General features: G+C 41.8%; 1 protein-coding gene across 1 annotated transcript in view; it reads left to right on the top strand.

Annotated features, from left to right (window-relative positions):
* ACIN1 (apoptotic chromatin condensation inducer 1) overlaps window positions 1–17,346 on the top strand; it is a 34,062-nt gene that overhangs the window by 6,317 nt on the left and 10,399 nt on the right. Inside the window, 4 exon segments of the mRNA XM_032343823.1 lie at window positions 6,934–7,022; window positions 8,307–9,578; window positions 10,279–10,494; window positions 10,997–11,112. Coding sequence (XP_032199714.1) covers window positions 6,934–7,022; window positions 8,307–9,578; window positions 10,279–10,494; window positions 10,997–11,112 — 1,693 coding nt within the window.

Here is a 17,346-nt window from a genome sequence, read left to right as displayed (position 1 = left end):
AAAAAGGTACATTAGGATAATATGGCCAAGGGCTTTGAATATCAAGCCAATAAATATGAGAGTTTTTTATTCTAAAGTAATGGTGAAAACATTGAAAATTCATGATAGGAACATGATTTGATGAGGAACTCTCTTTAAAAAAAGAGTCTCAGTTCTAAATGTAATTTGAAATGAAAATGAAAAATGGATTCTTAAACAGAAATAAGGTTTCAAAAGCTAATAATAAAGATTTAGAATAAAGGTTAACCAGTCTCTTCAGTGCTTTTGTCGTCAGCCGGACTTTGCCTATGGTGGTAATTGATCAAGGCGGGGAAGAACAGGGAAAAGAAGAGGAAAGATAGAGGTGAAAAATAAATTAGAAGAGTTGAATGTAGTAAATTGTAGAGTAGCTAACAATTGCCATTTGTGCTCTTCAGTGTACTCTCTGCCATAAACTTTCTTTTTAAAGATGTTATTTATTTATTTATTTGTCAGAGAGAGAGAGAGGGAGAACACAAGCAGGCAGAGCCGCAGGCAGAGGCAGGTAGAGAAGCAAGCTCCCCACTGAGCAAGGAGCCCGATGTGGGTCTCGATTCCAGGACCCTGGGATCATGACCTGAGCCGAAGGCAGCGGCTTAACCAACTGAGCACCCAGGCCTCCCTCTGCCATAAACTTTCTTACCTCTGATCTTCTCTAGAATATGAATCTCTTAGACACAGAATTTGGTCAGGGTCCTAAATGGAGTGGTAGTTGGGAGTTCTAGTGATGTTTAGTTGCATCAGTGGTAATGCCTGGAGTTTACCCAGAAGATCAGATTCTTTCAAGATGTGCAATGTTAGTCTGCCATAGGCCAGTAAACTCTTGGGGTGCCCACTTATTTGGATGTTTTGAGGGTTTTCTCCTTAATAAGATTTTCATTAAAGGAAGGTTTTTAGTAACAGTTTGCTAATCAGTAATGGCATCTGAGGCCTTTTTTTTTTTTTTTTTTTTTTTTTATTAAACTGTTTTTAAGAATATGGCTTCCTCGGCCCTACCCCTGTTAATCTACTCAACTGGTGAATGACTAACAGAATAGTTTTTTAGTATTGTAATTAACCAGGATCTTTGGCTTATATTCCAGCAACCTCCTGTTTAGGTGCTGTAGACAAAATCCCAGATAGGAAGAATTGGTGTATAACTTCCTTCCTGGCTCTCCTTCTTGACTTTTCTCTCTACCACTTTCTTCAGATTTTTCTAACATGTTGAGAGACAGTATCCACTCTCTGTAGTGAGAAGTTGTCTAGAATCACCTCTAGATCATGGTTGGGTGATCAAAATCTTTATTGCCACTAGTTAATTATTTCAAGAAGAGTCCAGTCTAGGAAAATTAGTAGAAAAAAAAGTTTTGGGGTGCCTGTGTGGCTCAGTGAATTAAAGCCTCTGCCGTCAGCTAGGTCATGATCCCGGGGTCCTGGGATTGAGCCCCACGTTGGACTCTCTGCTCAGCAGGGAGTCTGCTTCCTCCTCTCTTTCTGTGGGCCTCTCTGCCTACTTGTGATCTCTCTCTGTCAGATAAATAAATAAAATCTTAAAAAAAAAAAAAAAAGTTAAAAAATGGTTATCCGTATACAGATTCTTTAACAAAGGTATAGCTCCAGGGGATCTTAACCAGCCTTTTGCTTATAGGGCATAAAGTCCTCATTCCTTTTTCTCATATTAAATCTGCAAGCTGAGATTGTAGAGAAATGCTAGTTAAGTTACTCAGCTAACATGAGTCTGATTCAGGTTTGGTGTCATTGCCCGGTCTCCCTCCATTCTCTTAATTCCTGCTTCTAACTCATATCCAAGGATTTGTTTTCTAGAATGAAGACAGTATTTTCCTATATGGCCCTTATAAACATTCTTCACTTCTCTATTGTCTAGCAGCCTGAAGGCTTCTGGCTTTGGAATCTTGGAAATCTTACATTTACCCTTGCTTTTCAACTCCTGAAATACATTTCTTAACTTGCATTGGCTCCACCCTTTGCTAAAAGTGCTCAGTTTCTACATATCACATATTATTAACACTTGGTTTAAGACACTTAATGTGGCCATGTGCCCATAATAGAAGATGTCACCTTTCCCAGAAGCTTGTCTGCATCAGTTCACTTCCTTACAGGGAGCTAGAATGTAATTCCTCATTTTTTCTTTATCTTGTTTTTTTTCTTTATGTGCTGCTTACTGATTTCCCATTTTATGTCTAAGGGTCCCCTCCAGTTGTCTTTTTTTTTTTTTTTTTTTCCAAAACAGTCGTGACCAAAATTTTCTGAAGAGCCTACATCTCTTTGATGACTTATTACTTAAGTGCTTCCAGAGAAGCAGTCACCTAGACTCCTATCATTGCAGTTTTACAGCATCAAAATAACATTATGATCCAATAGAACAGCATTCAGCTTTCGATAGGTGGAGAAAGAGGCTATTTACTTGTACATACCTAATTTTAAAATCACAACTCTAGAACTCTTTGACACATTTATCTCTGACCAACTTCATAAAACATGTCTTTTTCTTACCCCTTAAAATCACATTTGTTTATACAGAGTGTATAAGTGCTTATGGAGAACTTGTTATTCACCACAAAGCATCTTTAGTATGGCTTTAAATATGTGCATATAACTCCTGTTTTTAAATTAATAAGAAAACAAAGAGGGGGCACCTGGGTGACTCAGTGGGTTAAAGCCTCTGCCTTCGGCTCAGGTCATAATCCCAGGGTCCTGGGATTGAGCCCCGCATCGGGCTCTCTGCTCAGCAGGGAGACTGCTTCCTCGTCTCTCTCTGCCTGCCTCTCTGCTGACTTGTGCTCTCTGTCTGTCAAATAAATAAATAAAATCTTAAAAAAAAAAAAAGAAAGAAAACAAAGAGAATGTTTCTTAGATAGAACTTGGCAGTGATAGGGATGCCTGAGTGGCTCAGTTGGTTGCCTTCTTAAGCCTTGGGCTCAGGTCATGATCCCGGGGTCCTGGGATGGAACCCCACATTGGGCTCCCTGCTCAGCAGGAAACCTACTTCTCCCTCTCTCTCCATGTTGCTACTCCCCCTGCTTACGCACACTTGCTCACTATCTCTCTATCTTTCTCAAATAAATAAAATAAAATAAAAAAGAATTGCAGTGATAAAAGCCAGTAGTTGGGTTGGCTAGGCCTATGAATTTTAGCTGTTCATAGGATTTGAAGGGTGTATTTTTTCTCCAGAGGATAGGATTTTATCCTTTTAAATAATATTTTCTTATTATAAAAAGTAGTATGTATTTATTAAAGAAAATTTGGAAAAACTAGAAGAAAAACCAAGTTTTTAAACAATTCATAGTCTCACAAACTAAAAACAAAATCTCAGTTGAAATTTGCTCTATAATCTTCCTCACCTTTCTTTGTCTTTGTAAAGCTTAAAATATCTGCAATATTCAGATATTTATTGTCCCTCTGACCTAGTTAACTTTTTTTTTTGAGAGAGAGAGAGAGATAGTATGCAAGGGGACAGGGAGGCGCGGATGGAGAGTGAGAGAAAGAATCTTAAGCAGGCTTCAAAAGGACTCGATCTCATGACCCTGAGATTATGATCTGAGCTGAAATCAAGAGTCGACACTAACCAGCTGAGCCACCCAAGCGCCCCTTCTTTTTTTATTTTTATTTATGTTTTTAAATTCTTAAGTATCTGGATGAATTTCAGACGTTTTAAAAAAATTTTTATAAAAATAATGTTCAACATGGAGTTTGAACTCATAACCCTGAGATTAAGAATCTCAAGTTCTACCAACTGAGGCAGCCAGGCACCCCTCAGGACATTTTTTTAGATGGTTTTAGGTTCATGGCAAAATTGAGAGGAAGGTACAGAGATTTCCAGTATGCCTTCTACTCCCTCACATGTATAGTGTCTCCCATTAACAACATTCCTCCATCATTGTGGTACATGTCTTTTTCTTTTTCTTTCTTTCTTTTTTTTTTTTTTTTTTAAGATTTTATTTATTTGACAGACAGAGATCACAGGCAGGCAGAGAGAGAGGGGAGGGGAAGCAGGCTCCCTGCTGAGCAGAGAGCCCAATGCGGGGCTCCATCCCAGGACCCTGGGATCATGACCTGAGCCAAAGGCGGAGGCTTTAACCCACTGAGCCACCAGGTGCCCCCATTGTGGTACATTTCTTAAAATTGAAGGACCTACATTGACAAGTCATAATCACCCGAGATCCACATTTTACCTTAATGGTTCACTTTTAAGTTGTACCTTTTATGGGTTTGGACAGATGTATATTACATATCCATCATTCCAGTATCATAGAGTATTTTCACCGTTGTAAGAATCCTCTCTGCTCTGCCTGTTCATCCTACCCCCTAGCCTCTACCTTATTTTTTCTTTTTTGTTAAACTATAAAAATTGGTTATTTTAAACTTGTAGAGGAGCTTTATCTAAAATTAATGGAAAACAGTTTTCTTTTCGGTTTTACTCATGTTGTAATTTAACCTATTCCAGGTTATTTAATTATTGGTTAATTTATTAATTAAATAATCCAGGTTATTTAATTTAATTATTAATTATTACAATCACCACATTATTAATTTCTTACAGATTATCCCTCAGTGTTTGCTAGAGAATCTGGCTTGTTACTAAATATCCTAACCATAGATCCTGTACAGACACCCATAATGCAAGTCCTTATTCACTAACCCAGATATGAAATGGTATATATTCAGAGATCCTGTGAGTAAAGTGATCATGGAGTAAAGTTTTACAGAATATGTGCAGTCTTTTAGTTCATTTTCTGTTTCTTCTTTTAATTACAGGAGCAAAGACTAATTCCTTTTAGATTGTCGGGATATAGAAACAAGACCTTGGGTTGGAACCATCTGATAATAGTATATATAATATATATGTGTATATATAATATAAGCCATCTAATAATAATATAATAATAAAAATAAAACACCACCTGTTTTAGTTGTACCAGTTTAGTCTAGGACATGGTTTCATGGTTTATTTAAGCCTTTTGTACTATATTAAAATTGAGCCCAATCTAACTATGTATCTGCAATATACTTATCTTAAAGCTGTTTTCTAAACTGGCTCTCATAAATATCTGCATTGCTATTTTGTGTAATTTTTTTTTTTTTTAAGATTTTATTTATTTATTTATTTGACAGAGAGATCACAAGTAGGCAGAGAGGCAGGCAGAGAGAGGAGGGGAAGCGGGCTCCCCTCTGAGCAGCGAGCCCTATAGAGCCTGGGGCTCTATCCCAGGACCCTGAGATCATGACCTGAGCCGAAGGCAGAGGCTTTAACCCACTGAGCCACGCAGGCACCCCATATTTTGTAAAGTAATATTTTAATACTGGTAGGAAGATTAGAAATCTTTCAGTTCATTTCTGCCCTTTTTTGGTCAAGACATTTAGACCACAGCCTGGTTGTTGGTCCTTTTTTTGTATTTTGTTTTAAGAGTAAGAGCACTTGCAGGGGCGCCTGGGTGGCTCAGTGGGTTAAGCCGCTGCCTTTGGCTCAGGTCATAATCTCAGGGTCCTGGGATCGAGTCCCGCGTCAGGCTCTCTGCTCAGCAGGGAGCCTGCTTCCTCCTCTCTCTCTCTCTGCCTGCCTCTCTGCCTACTTGTGATCTGTCTCTGTCAAATAAATAAATAAAATCTTTAAAAAAAAAAAAAAATAAGAGCACTTGCAGGAGAGTGAGGAGGGGCAGAAGGAGGAGAGAGAGAATGTCAAGCAGGCTCCGTGCTCAGTGCGGAGCCCAATGCAGGGCTCAGTCTTATGACCCCGAGATCATGACCTGATCCAAAATCAAGAGTTGGACATTTAACCAACTAAGCCACCCAAGTGCCCCAAGATTAAATTGTTTAAGTGATTTATGCACAGTTACCTTCATTCATGGAATGTGAATGAAATTTTTTTTCCAGTTTTATATGGAGTTATTATTTGAAATGACCTAGATTGATGGTTTTCAAGCTTTCTTAAACTTATTTTTTCTTTCTTTTTTTCTTTTTTTTAAAGATTTTATTTATTTATTTGATAGAGAAGCAGGCAGAGAGGAGGAAGCAGGCTCCCTGCTGAGCAGAGAGCCTGATGCGGGAGCTCCATCCCAGAACCCTGGAATCATGATCTGAGCCGAAGGCAGAGGCTTTAACCCACTGAGCCACCCAGGCGCCCCTTATTTTTCCCTTCAAAAAGAAATCTCACTTTGAGCTTTTCATGTAAAGACATAATTGAGAGGGCCCATTTCTGAAGCCCTGTCCAGTGTCTTGAAGTAATTTCTAGGAACTTTAGGACCTAAAAACAATTCATTTTATAAGTACTTTATTTCATAGGATTGTTGTTTCGCAAACTGTTAATCATCCTATTTTGTTCAAAACTAGTGGTTGCAATAGGCAATCCAGAAAAATGGTGACAAAACATTTTATAGAAGTAAGTACACTTTGTACATCCCTGCAAGACAGTTTGAAGCCCCTGGTAGTTATGAAGCCACCAATGATTATTTTCCAGTTGTTTGTAATATGTGAATTGGCTTTGAGATACTGAAAATATTCCAGATGTGCACAGCAGGAATTATTAATAAGACCCTTAGAACTTAATTATTTTTTAAGATTTATTTCTTTATTTTTGGGAGCAAGCAAGTGAGTGCACATATGTGAGGAGGGAGAGGGGCAGAGGGAGAGAGAAAATCCTGGAGCAGACTCCCCACTGAGTGTGGAGCCCAACACAGGGTTTGGTCCCAGGACCCTGCGATCATGACCCGAGCCAAAGCCAAGAGTCAGACACTTAACCAACTGAGCCACCTAGGCGCCCGCCCCACCCCCCACCTTAGAACTTCATATAGTCCCTCACGTAGTTTAATTAATACAGATATGTATTGTCGAGTTCATATGCTGTGATTGAATTTTAGAAAGCATCCTTGAATGAATGTTTATGCCATGAATCTGACTTGATTTTCTTTCATTTGATAGGAAAAAGCTCCTCTGTTTCTGAAGAGAAAGGTGAATCTGATGATGATAAACCAAGAAAAGGAGAAAGACGATCATCCAGGGTCAGACAGGTAACTCAAATACCTCTTAAAGCATCTGTCACTTCTTTAAGTACTGCTTTGGGTATCTCCTGCTCCTCTTCCTTGGACTTTTTCAAAGTTTGTGTCTCTTTACATTTCTGTAGTACTCCTCTTTATCTCATTGTGGGTTTTTTCTTTGGCGGGGGGGGGGGGGGGTGGGTGCTTTTTGTTCATTTTTCTTTTTTTTTTTTTTTTTTTTTTTTTGTTTTTTTCCAAAAGTATTTGTTGGCATTTAATGAACCTTTTTCCAAATGGCTTCAAGCTACCAGGACACAGCACCCTCCAACCCCCTTCATCTTCTCCTCAGCTCTTCTACTCAGAAATTTGGCCTTCACGATGACAGGCTGTTTGGGGAGCTTTCTCTTTCCCAAAACTTCCTAGTAGCCTGAGTGCACCACATCAGGGATAGGAGCAGGTCTAGGCTTGTTTCTGGCAGCCTTTACCCGTGTCTTCTAACTGATGGAGGTCCACCATTTGTCAAGGTTGACAGACGGGCAGAAGCTCTGGTTCCTCTTTAAGTGCTCATGCCTCATACCAACGTTTCCAGAGTAACTTGGGTGATATTTGTTGAAATTGATCATGTGATGATGTGTGCCCCAGCATTACCCTGGCCTTCTCCGACTTCAGTGTTTGCTGATGTGGCTGTGACCCCAGTGGCCCCCAAAGTGTCCAGGTCTTCTCAGTCTGGGTGGTATATGGGCAGCCCAGACAAAAGAACTATTTTTTTGTTTTTCGATTAGGTCTACTCAGATTTCTAAGCAAATATATAAAAATCAAAACTAAATTATGAAAGTTAACAGGCTGGTCTGTGTTATTAAAGTACATTATTAGAAAAGATACAGTTATTCAGTTAGAACTTTAAAGCCATATGATACAGTGTTAAGTGGGCAGAACACAAAAGTGTATTGTGGTATGATTATGAGTATGGAAAAGAAACGATGGGGAAAAAATTAAATATACTAAAATGATAAAAATAATTACATTAAGCAGTGATAGGTTGGTTCCCCCACCCCCTTGCCACTTTCTAGATGTTCAGTTTGTATTTATTTTTAAAGCTTGAAACTAAAAAATGAACTAGTAGCAGTTTCATTATTGTACTCTGTTTTGATCCCCATAAGAGTTTGATAGGTCGTGCTTGTTTACTGGCACACTTGTTTGTGTAGATGCAAGCCTGTATCATTGAGTTTTTCCTTCCTATGTGTATCTCCTGAAAGACCCTTTCCCCTCTGATAGTGAGCAAAGATACTTGGATCCATTGTATATCTTTTCTTTTAGGCAAGAGCAGCTAAACTCTCTGAGTGTAGCCAGGTGGCTGAGGAGGAAGAAGATCAAGAAACACCTTCCAGAAATCTGAGGGTCAGAGCAGATAGAAATTTGAAAACAGAGGAGGAAGAAGAGGAGGAGGAGGAAGAGGAAGAAGAGGAGGAAGAGGAAGAGGAGGATGAAGGACAAAAATCTAGGGATGCACCAGTCCTGAAACAGTTTGAAGAAGCAGAAGAGGGGGAAGAGTTGCCCAGAGTAAAACCAGAGGAGATGATAGATGAGAGACCCCAAACCGTAAGATCCCAGGAGCAGGAGGGGTTAGAGAGAGGAGGAAGAGTCACAAGGTCCCAGGAAGAAGCCAGAAGAAGTCATATGGCCAGACATCAGCAGGAGAAAGAAATGAAAACAGTTTTTCCTTTTGAGAAAGAAGAAAAGGAAATAAAGTCTTCAAAAGGCTTGGAGGAAAAATCAAAGTCTCCTTCCCCCCCTCGACTGACTGAAGATCTAGAAAAGGCCCCTCTTGTGCTACAACCAGAGCAAAATGCCAATGAGGAGGAAACTCCCCCACCTTTACTTACCAAGGAAGCATCTTCTCCACCACCTACTACACAGCTCCAGAGTGAAGAAGAAATAGAGCCCATGGAAGGCCCAGCTCCCCCTGTCCTCACTCAGCTCTCTCCTCCTAATACAGATGCTGAGGTCAGGGAGCTGTTAATATCTCAGCATACTGTCCAGCTGGTGGGAGGCCTATCTCCTTTGTCAAGTCCTGCAGACACCAAAGCAGAAACTCAAACAGAGCAAGTGCCAGAGGAGAGTGTCCTGCCTCTAGTTCAGAAAAGCACACTAGCTGAATGCTCAACCCAGAAGGGTCTTGAAACTGAGGCAGAAAAATCTGCTCAACCACTCCCTCTTAAAATCGAGGAATTAGCACCGGCCAAAGGGATCACCGAGGAATCTCTGAAACAGCTGTCTTTGGAACAGAAGGAAGGTAGAAGGGCTTCTCATACCCTTCTCCCAAGCCACAGATTGAAAGAGTCAGCTGACTCCTCCTCAAGCCGGTCCTCCTCTTCATCCTCCAGTTCTAGATCAAGATCTCGCTCTCCTGACAGCTCAGGCTCTCAGTCTCACTCATCTCCAAGATCCAAGCAGAGAGATGTATCTCGGGCACGTACTCACACCAACCCTCGTGGCAGATCCGAGATGGGCTCCCGATCAACATCAGAGTCCAGGTCACGTTCCCGTTCCCGTTCCCGTTCTCGTTCAGCTTCAAGCAACAGCAGAAAAGTAAGTGTGGGAGAATCCTGGGTGCGTTGGTGTTTTGTTTGTATTCCAGTGTTTTTCAACCCCAGGAGAACCTATTATGATTTCTGTCAGGAATGGGAAAAGCTTCCTTTACTCCCCAGGTCAGTGATTACTTTCCCATCTTTTCAGAATCTAATTTTTTTTTTTTTTTTAAAGATTTTATTTCTTTATTTGACAGAGAGAAATCACAAGTAGGCAGAGAGGCAGGCAGAGAGAGAGGAAGGGAAGCAGGCCCCCTGCTGAGCAGAGAGCCCGATGTGGGACTCGATCCCAGGACCCTGGAATCATGACCTGAGCCGAAGGCAGCGGCTTAACCCACTGAGCCACCCAGGCGTCCCTCAGAATCTAATTTTTAATTCATCAATCCGTAAATAGAGTCCTTTTAATTTTTTTGAGTCCCTTGGATTCCAAAGCTGAATCCTTTATCTGTCTTCACTAGACTATAAACTTGAAGATATGTGCAGGCCTTTTTACATGTGTATCCTAGTATTCTAGCACATAGTTGGGACTTAATTTGCTGAATACTCTAGGAAGTCAAGGAGATCACGAACTCAAGGAGGAATAAACATAGGGAGGGAAGGGTCCAAAGTATTAAATTGAGTCAGCGGAAGTTGGAAAACTCAGTGATGTACTGAATATATACCATATAAAATAATTTGCCTTATGTGCTTCATTTCTTTAGTCTCTGAGCCCTGGAGTCTCCAGGGACAGCAGCACCAGCTACACTGAAACCAAAGATCCCTCTTCTGGTCAGGAGGTTGCAACTCCACCAGTGCCACAACTGCAGGTCCTTGAGCCAAAGGACAGGACTTCCACCTCATCCTCTATCCGAGCGAGGCGTTTGAGCCAACCTGAGCCAGCTGAAAAGCATGTGACCCAGAGGTTACAGCCTGAGCGGGTAGGCTATTATGCCCCTCCCTAGAAGGAAATGGAGGATTAGGCATGATTTTCCCTTTTGTCTTAGCTATAAAACTAGAAGGTCAGTCTGGATAAAGTTCAGTAGAAATATAGATGGTTGGGGATACCTGTATGATTCCAGTGACCTCCGTTCCAACCCCCTAGTTCATGAAAGCTCTATATGAGGCTAGGCAGCAAGGTCCTCCTCTCCAGGGCTCCCAGGGTCACTTCCACAGAGTGTCATCCTTTTTTCTGCCCCAGAGGAAGGCTTTTCTTAGTTCTCTCAAAGAAGAAGTCTAATAAAATGATTGCTGGCATAGAAATTCCTTAAGCAGCATTCCATTCCACTTTCTAAACAAAAATAACAAAGATCTATAGGGCTAAGTGTGGAGCTGCCACTATGGAAGTCCTGCTTTGCCTTTTACCAGCTCCAGCTTAAAAAAAAGGAACCAAGCAGATTTAAGTTTGTTGCTATGGGTGTTTTGCTATGTTTGTTCTGACAGGGGAGCCCAAAGAAGTGTGAAGCTGAAGAGGCAGAGCCACCAGCTGCCACACAGCCCCAAACCTCAGAGACCCAGACCGCTCACCTACCAGAATCAGAAAGGATTCATCATATTGTGTAAGTAATCTCTCTCAGCTGGGGTATAACAGGGAACTGGCAGTGTGGAGTAGTTCTTTGCTCCCTGGGGTTCTTTGACTAAGCAGTCCTAGTTTCCTTTTAAAACGTAAAGGCAGAGCTTTATCTGGACAAAGGCTAGGCTTCAGTTACATTGAGAGCCACCACCGACTTTCTTAAGATACTCTGAAAAGTGGTGGTTAGAGAGCTTATCTGGGATCATCTGACCAAAATAGTTCCTTTAAGGAGCAGATAGCTGAGGCTTTGGTTTCCAAACTCAGGGCTGTGTAAGGGAGTTGACTCAGGGCATTTTAACTCAGTGTTTAACTCATATTTACCAGCTACATCTGAGCCTGGGAACACACTTTAATAAAGGATGTCAAGAGTCTACCAAGAAAGGCACAGAGAGGTGTTTTGAGTTTCTGTTGTTTTCCTTAGTTGCTAGCCATCTTTTTATTAAGCATAGTCTGTCTTAGTTTTTATGGATACAGTACAGCAAAATATGAAGCATCTGTCAACCAGAAGTTTGTTTCTGGGACCTTTGGATTGATTTTTACCATTTACATAGTTAATGTGAGTTTTTATTCCTTATATTTAGTTCTAGGAAAGTACAAGTAAGAATAGCTATATCATTCATTATTCTGAGCTAGGTACTATACATACGTTAAGAAGCCATTGAACCCAAATTCCTGGCTTTAGAGTCCCAGGGGAAGTGAAAAGCAAAACATTGTGGAAATAAGATTGCTTAGCTTTTTTTTTTTTAAAGATTTTATTTATTTATTTGTCAGAGAGAGAGAGAGAGAGAGCACAGGCAGGGTGGCAGGCAGAGTCAGAGGGAGAGGCAGGCTCCCCGAGGGGCAAGGAGCCCGATACGGGACCCGATCCCAGGACGCCGGGATCATGACCTGAGCCGAAGGCAGCTGCTTAACCAACTGAGCCACCCAGGCGTCCCAAGATTGCTTAGCTTTTAGACATCAAGAATCCTGTGCTTCTTTAGTGAACATCCAGTTTAGACAGTTGGCCGCCTAAAGTTGTTCTTGGTTGGTTTTATGTCTTTTTAACACTAATACTACCAGTATGCTTTTTCCCTTTATGTAAAAGTCTAATAATTTACACTCTTCTGAGCGTTTCAGACTGATTTTGGAGGGTGGAGGGCAGGTGACATGATTTATTATCTTATTTCCTGATGACATTAATACTAGTTTTGTACTCCTTACTATCTATAGCTTTTGCCTTGGGATACACCTTCGCTACTGTCTATTCTAATAGTCTTGTCTCTGCTGCCATCTTGTGGCCATTACTTTTTTCGTTTGAAAGTCAAAAGTTCACTCTACTTCCTTTGAAAAGTTTTGTTTTTCCCTTTTGGGGAGGGTACATTATCCTTTGGAGAGGGTTTTTCTTCTAGGACCATAAAGTGAAAACCCCGCGGATTCTGGAAGGTGTTCAGGATTCCCCAGCTACACCATCGATGAGGAAATGGGGTGACACCTTCCCTTCCATATCGATCAACCAGAGATACCTTACCTTCCTTACCCCATCCCAAGGGGCTGCAGCATGTCCTTTGTATAATGGCAGTTTTGAAGTAGGTGTTGACAACCTACTAGTAATTGGGCCTGAGGAGCTGCCTCCTTTACACTTTGAGAAGCAAGTAATTTTCTAAGAAGGTTTTTGCTTGCCCTGAAATTTAGTGGGTGTATGAAATCCTGGCAATAAAATAGCACTTGATGCTGTTTTGAAGCATCTTTATTTCTGGACTTTAGCATGTAAGTCCAAGGCACTTGAAACTCGGAGTCCTGTACAGAGTTTTTCTCCCCACGTAAAGGTGCCTTTGATTTTCCACTTTATGACAGGTAATCTAGTCACATTAATTCCAACAAGGTGATAGGCAAGTGGCACCCTGGGGAAATACAGACTGTCCATTGTTGCCTAGGCAAGCTTCAGTGAAGCAGCCTATAGGTGAGAAATGCAGTCTGAGTTTGGGAGTAACTCACACACATCCCCTTTACCTACTTTCCCTCTGCCTGTCTCCCAGATGGTCTATTCAGCAGCCTAATAAAAAGACATGCCCAAGGGCCTAAACTCATAGGCTATTCTGGCACTGGATTTGGTAAATGACTCTTGAACAAGAGTTTTACCTCCATTTCTGGAAGCCATACTGCATCTGATTCACACCAGTCGTCCTAGTCTTTCACTCCTCTAGAGTCCTAGTTTTCAGTCTGGTGACCTCTGGAGCCTCTGGCCAATTTTAAAAGTGGGATCAACAGTGCTATATGGAAAAGACTATTTGTGGCTTCACCTTGGTTTTCCTATCTGTCTCAACAAGAGACGGAGCTGGGGCCTGTTGAATCAGTAAAATGTTAAAAAAAAAAAAAAAAAAGACTTCAAGGACCTGTCAGCACCTGGAAGAGCTTGCCTAACTTTTTCTGTGCTTTGTTAAATCCATTCTGATTCTGATTGTGCCCTGAGGAATTGTTAATTTATGAGGTAAGGTATCTTGTCATTGCTTGGAACAGGAATTTGTGGCCCTCAGTCCTATTTCAGTTGAGCCATGTTCCAAAATCCAGTCTTCTGCCTGCTATGGATATAACAAAAGTGTCTTCATACAGCAGAATATGATGCTACTCTGTTTTTACATTTAAAAAAAATAATAGGGGAGAAAAAAGAACATGTGAGAACTGTATTATCCAGCAGTAGTTGATGCAAACCTGAATTTTTCTTAATACAACCTTCTGAGTACACAACCCTTGCAGGCAATAGCGGCTTTCGGCTTTTGGCTTATTATGTTTATTTGTCCTTTTGCCTAAGTACAAGGAAGAAAATAGTCCTTTAAGCCAATATGACAATGTAATGGTCACTCCAGGGAACCCACAGTACCAGTATGCCAGTAATGCATAATTTGTAAAAGTAGAATTTATTGGTGCTCATCAATGGTATTTGCTTACTGAGAAATTGGAATCTAAGGACATACCCCCCAAATCATATCATCCTTGGTTATCTTGAAACTAGTATGCCCCTGCGGTATTCTGTATTTAAGACTCACTGCCTGAGAATAGTCGCATCCCACTATTTCATATCAGGTCCTCAGCTCCTCGTGAATTTTCTGCAGTAACTAAAATTCAAACATACATGCCTGTAGAAATTTCCTTCTCTTTTTTTCTGAATCTTAGATATGAACTATAATGTGATGTTGTTAATCTCCAAATAGTTCTGTCCTTTTCTTCTGGGCTGCAGATGCTTTTTGTGCTGTTCAATTATGGATAGAGGTCTCCTGTCCCTAAGCCCCCATGCAGTTTCACAGATTTTTCAAAGATACCAGAAATATTTGTGCAAGAACTTAAATGTGGGAAGGGAGATGTCTAGATGCCTTTTGTTTAAAAAGGGCTACAAAGAAAAGCTGTGTGGACCTCTGACAAGTAGCTGACAAGGCTTTGGGACTGGTCCTGCAAGCCAGTAGGTTTGAGTCTCTTTTGGGGGCAGTTTCAAGGATTCCCCTTTTTCTTATGAAAATAAAGTCTTTGGAATCCTGGATCCCACAGAATTGTTTCTGGGGAAATAGATGACACAAACTCACTGAGTCTAAAGAAGGCCAAGGATAATGTCATAACATTCTCATTCTTGAAAAACGAGAAAGAATTTCCAATGAAAGAAAAATTTTTCCTCCAGGGAAGCTACTTCTGGAGAGGCATATTGGCAGCTGAAACTATTTTAAGACAGTTGATGGATAGAGAACGTTTATTTGAGGATGTTGGAAGGTAACATTCTTTGTGAGGTAACATTCCTTGTGGGAATTCCATCTAAAGTGATGTTTAAGAAGAAAACTTTGGGGTGCTTTGTGGCTCTGTTGAGAGCATGCGACTCTTGATGTTGGGGTCATGAGTGCAAACCCCACATTGGGTGTAGAGCTTACTTCAAGAAGAAGAAAACTTAGATCAGCAGGCAGTCATTAAAGTGTCCACTTGGTACACACAATGACAGCCTAGTTCAGAAATATTTACTGACCATTTCTTTGTGTTAGGCCCTGGGCTAGGGTTGAGAAATGTAGTCCCTGACCCTGAGGAGTCCTACAAGGTGGAGGTGTGGGGCAAGTCATCCAGCGGTTATTATAAAGTGATGAGGTCCTTGCTGAAAACCTGTCAGACCAACTACTGAGTGCCTTCACATCAGAGAAAGTGCAGTCTACTCTTTGAGAAAACTCAGAAAAAGCTCCATAGGTGGTATCAAATGAGATAAATGGCATATTAAATGTACATGTTTTTAATGCATATCCTTACCTTGACCTGGAATGTTGTCCAAGCCAGACTTCTGAGGGCAAAGCCTTATCATACTGTTCCATGAGATAGGTATTTTGTGATCCCCACTTTACAGGATCAGAGACTAGCCCAGTGTCACAGAACTTGTGTGGGAACAGGTCAGGTCATGATTGGGCCCTAGCCAGTTTGACTGCAGAGCTCAGAGTCTTAATGAGCAGACAGGGATGACTAAGTGAAAGGGAACTTTTAGAGTAATGTGTAAACATGACCACTTTAGCATGTAGTCAGCATGTACAAGATTCTAAGGAGTGGGGAGGAAAATTTATTCCTGGCTGAAAGCTCTGATACTACAAATGAGATAATAAATACCAAGCTTTTGATTAAATACCTTACTGTTAAACCTCTGCTGCCGCTAGGATGCAAAAGGAGCATCTCTGTAGTCAAAAAAGGAGTCTTTGAGCATCTACTGAGTGTGGTTTTTTTTTGTTTTGTTTTGTTTTTTGAGTGGTTAGAGTCAGCTTATTTCACATTTAGTCTGGTGAAGATGCCCATGATTAATAATTTCCATTTAGTTCCCAAACACTTCAGGCCCAGCAGACAGCCCTCTACACCCCCCCCCCCCACCAACCGCCCATGTAACAGCTCTCTCTGGCTTCCTATCTACTTCGGAGCCCCCACCTTGGAGCCCTTGCTCCAAGAAGTGGCCTTCATGCTTCAGCTACCCAAGGTCCCCTTGCCCTGTTTATCCTTTTCCTTTCTGGCTCCAGTGGACCCCAGGGCAGGGTGACCTGATTAAAGACTCTGTGAAACAAAGTTGTCTGTCATCTCTTCAGAGACATCTCTCCCCCTCTCTACTGGTAATTCAAAAAGGAGCTCTCTTCTATCCTCTCCTCCCGCCATCCCTGGAGAAAAGACAGGTTGGAGTAATAACACGTGGTCATTGCTTAGGGTGAGCAGCCAGCTAGCTCCTCCAGTGATTGGATAGAGCCAGTTCTCATCCCACCTCCCTGCATGAACAGCTGACTGGCTTCTAGGATGGAAGGAGGTGGGCACATGAAAAATTGCTCATGACCCTCCATTCTGTGTCTTTTTAAACTTTGACTTTGTTATCTTCCTTCTTTAGTCATTTTTAATTCCCAAACTCGGCTGTTTCCCTTTCTTCTTTTCTCTGGAATCTTCCAGGCAAGCAGCTGTAACTTTGTATGTCCTCTCCACCCAGCCCCCCGCCCCCGCCCCCTGGGAAGACAAGGAGAGTGCACCCTTTCCCTGTGGGGTTAGGCCTCGGTAGCTGTTGTAACCTGAGAAAAGAAGGAAAAAGGCCAGGCCTCTTGAGCCAGCAGTGAGCTCCCTGTGGCCTGCCAGAGGATAAGAACCTTGCTCACTCAGCGCCCTCCCTCTTCTCTTTCCCCTCCCCTGCTGCAGCAGGGCCCTCCCCCATCCGCACACACGGGCTGCTGGGTAAGTGGCAAGATGGCTCCCCTGCATGTCTCCGGCTGATCGCCGCCGCTCCGCCAATACAATAGAGCCAGCCACTACCAGCAGCCTGGCCCTCTTCCTCCTCCTTCTCCAGAGAGACCAATCCAGCTGAACTCGGGGTTTGCCGTGAGGACTTAACGCTTATCTCTTAAAAGCCAGATCTATTTTAGCCTCCCCTCTCACCACCACCACCACCACCTCCCCTTCCATTTACCATTTTTTGGATCCCCAGTTGCTGCATCTCGATTTTCTCTCTCTGGATCGGGTGGCTGGGGAGGAGGTGGTGGGCTCTTGGGACAAGGAAGGTGTTGCGGGTTTTTTTTTTTAATTTTTAGGATTTTTTTTGTTTGGTTTTTGTTATTTCTTCCATTCCAGAAAGGGATAAACAGCACTTCCAGGGGGAGAAAAAAATCATGTTATCAGAAAGCAAAGAAGGGTGAGAGCTTCACATTTCCATGTATCCCTTTTCCCCACCGCTCTAGCCTACCTCATCCTCCTCCTCTTCCCCATG

This window comes from Mustela erminea, chromosome 5 (assembly GCF_009829155.1).
Source record: "Mustela erminea isolate mMusErm1 chromosome 5, mMusErm1.Pri, whole genome shotgun sequence".
Lineage (NCBI taxonomy): Eukaryota > Metazoa > Chordata > Mammalia > Carnivora > Mustelidae > Mustela > Mustela erminea.
The sequence above is the reverse complement of the archived record's forward strand: the minus strand, read 5'-3'. Positions and strand labels throughout refer to the sequence as shown.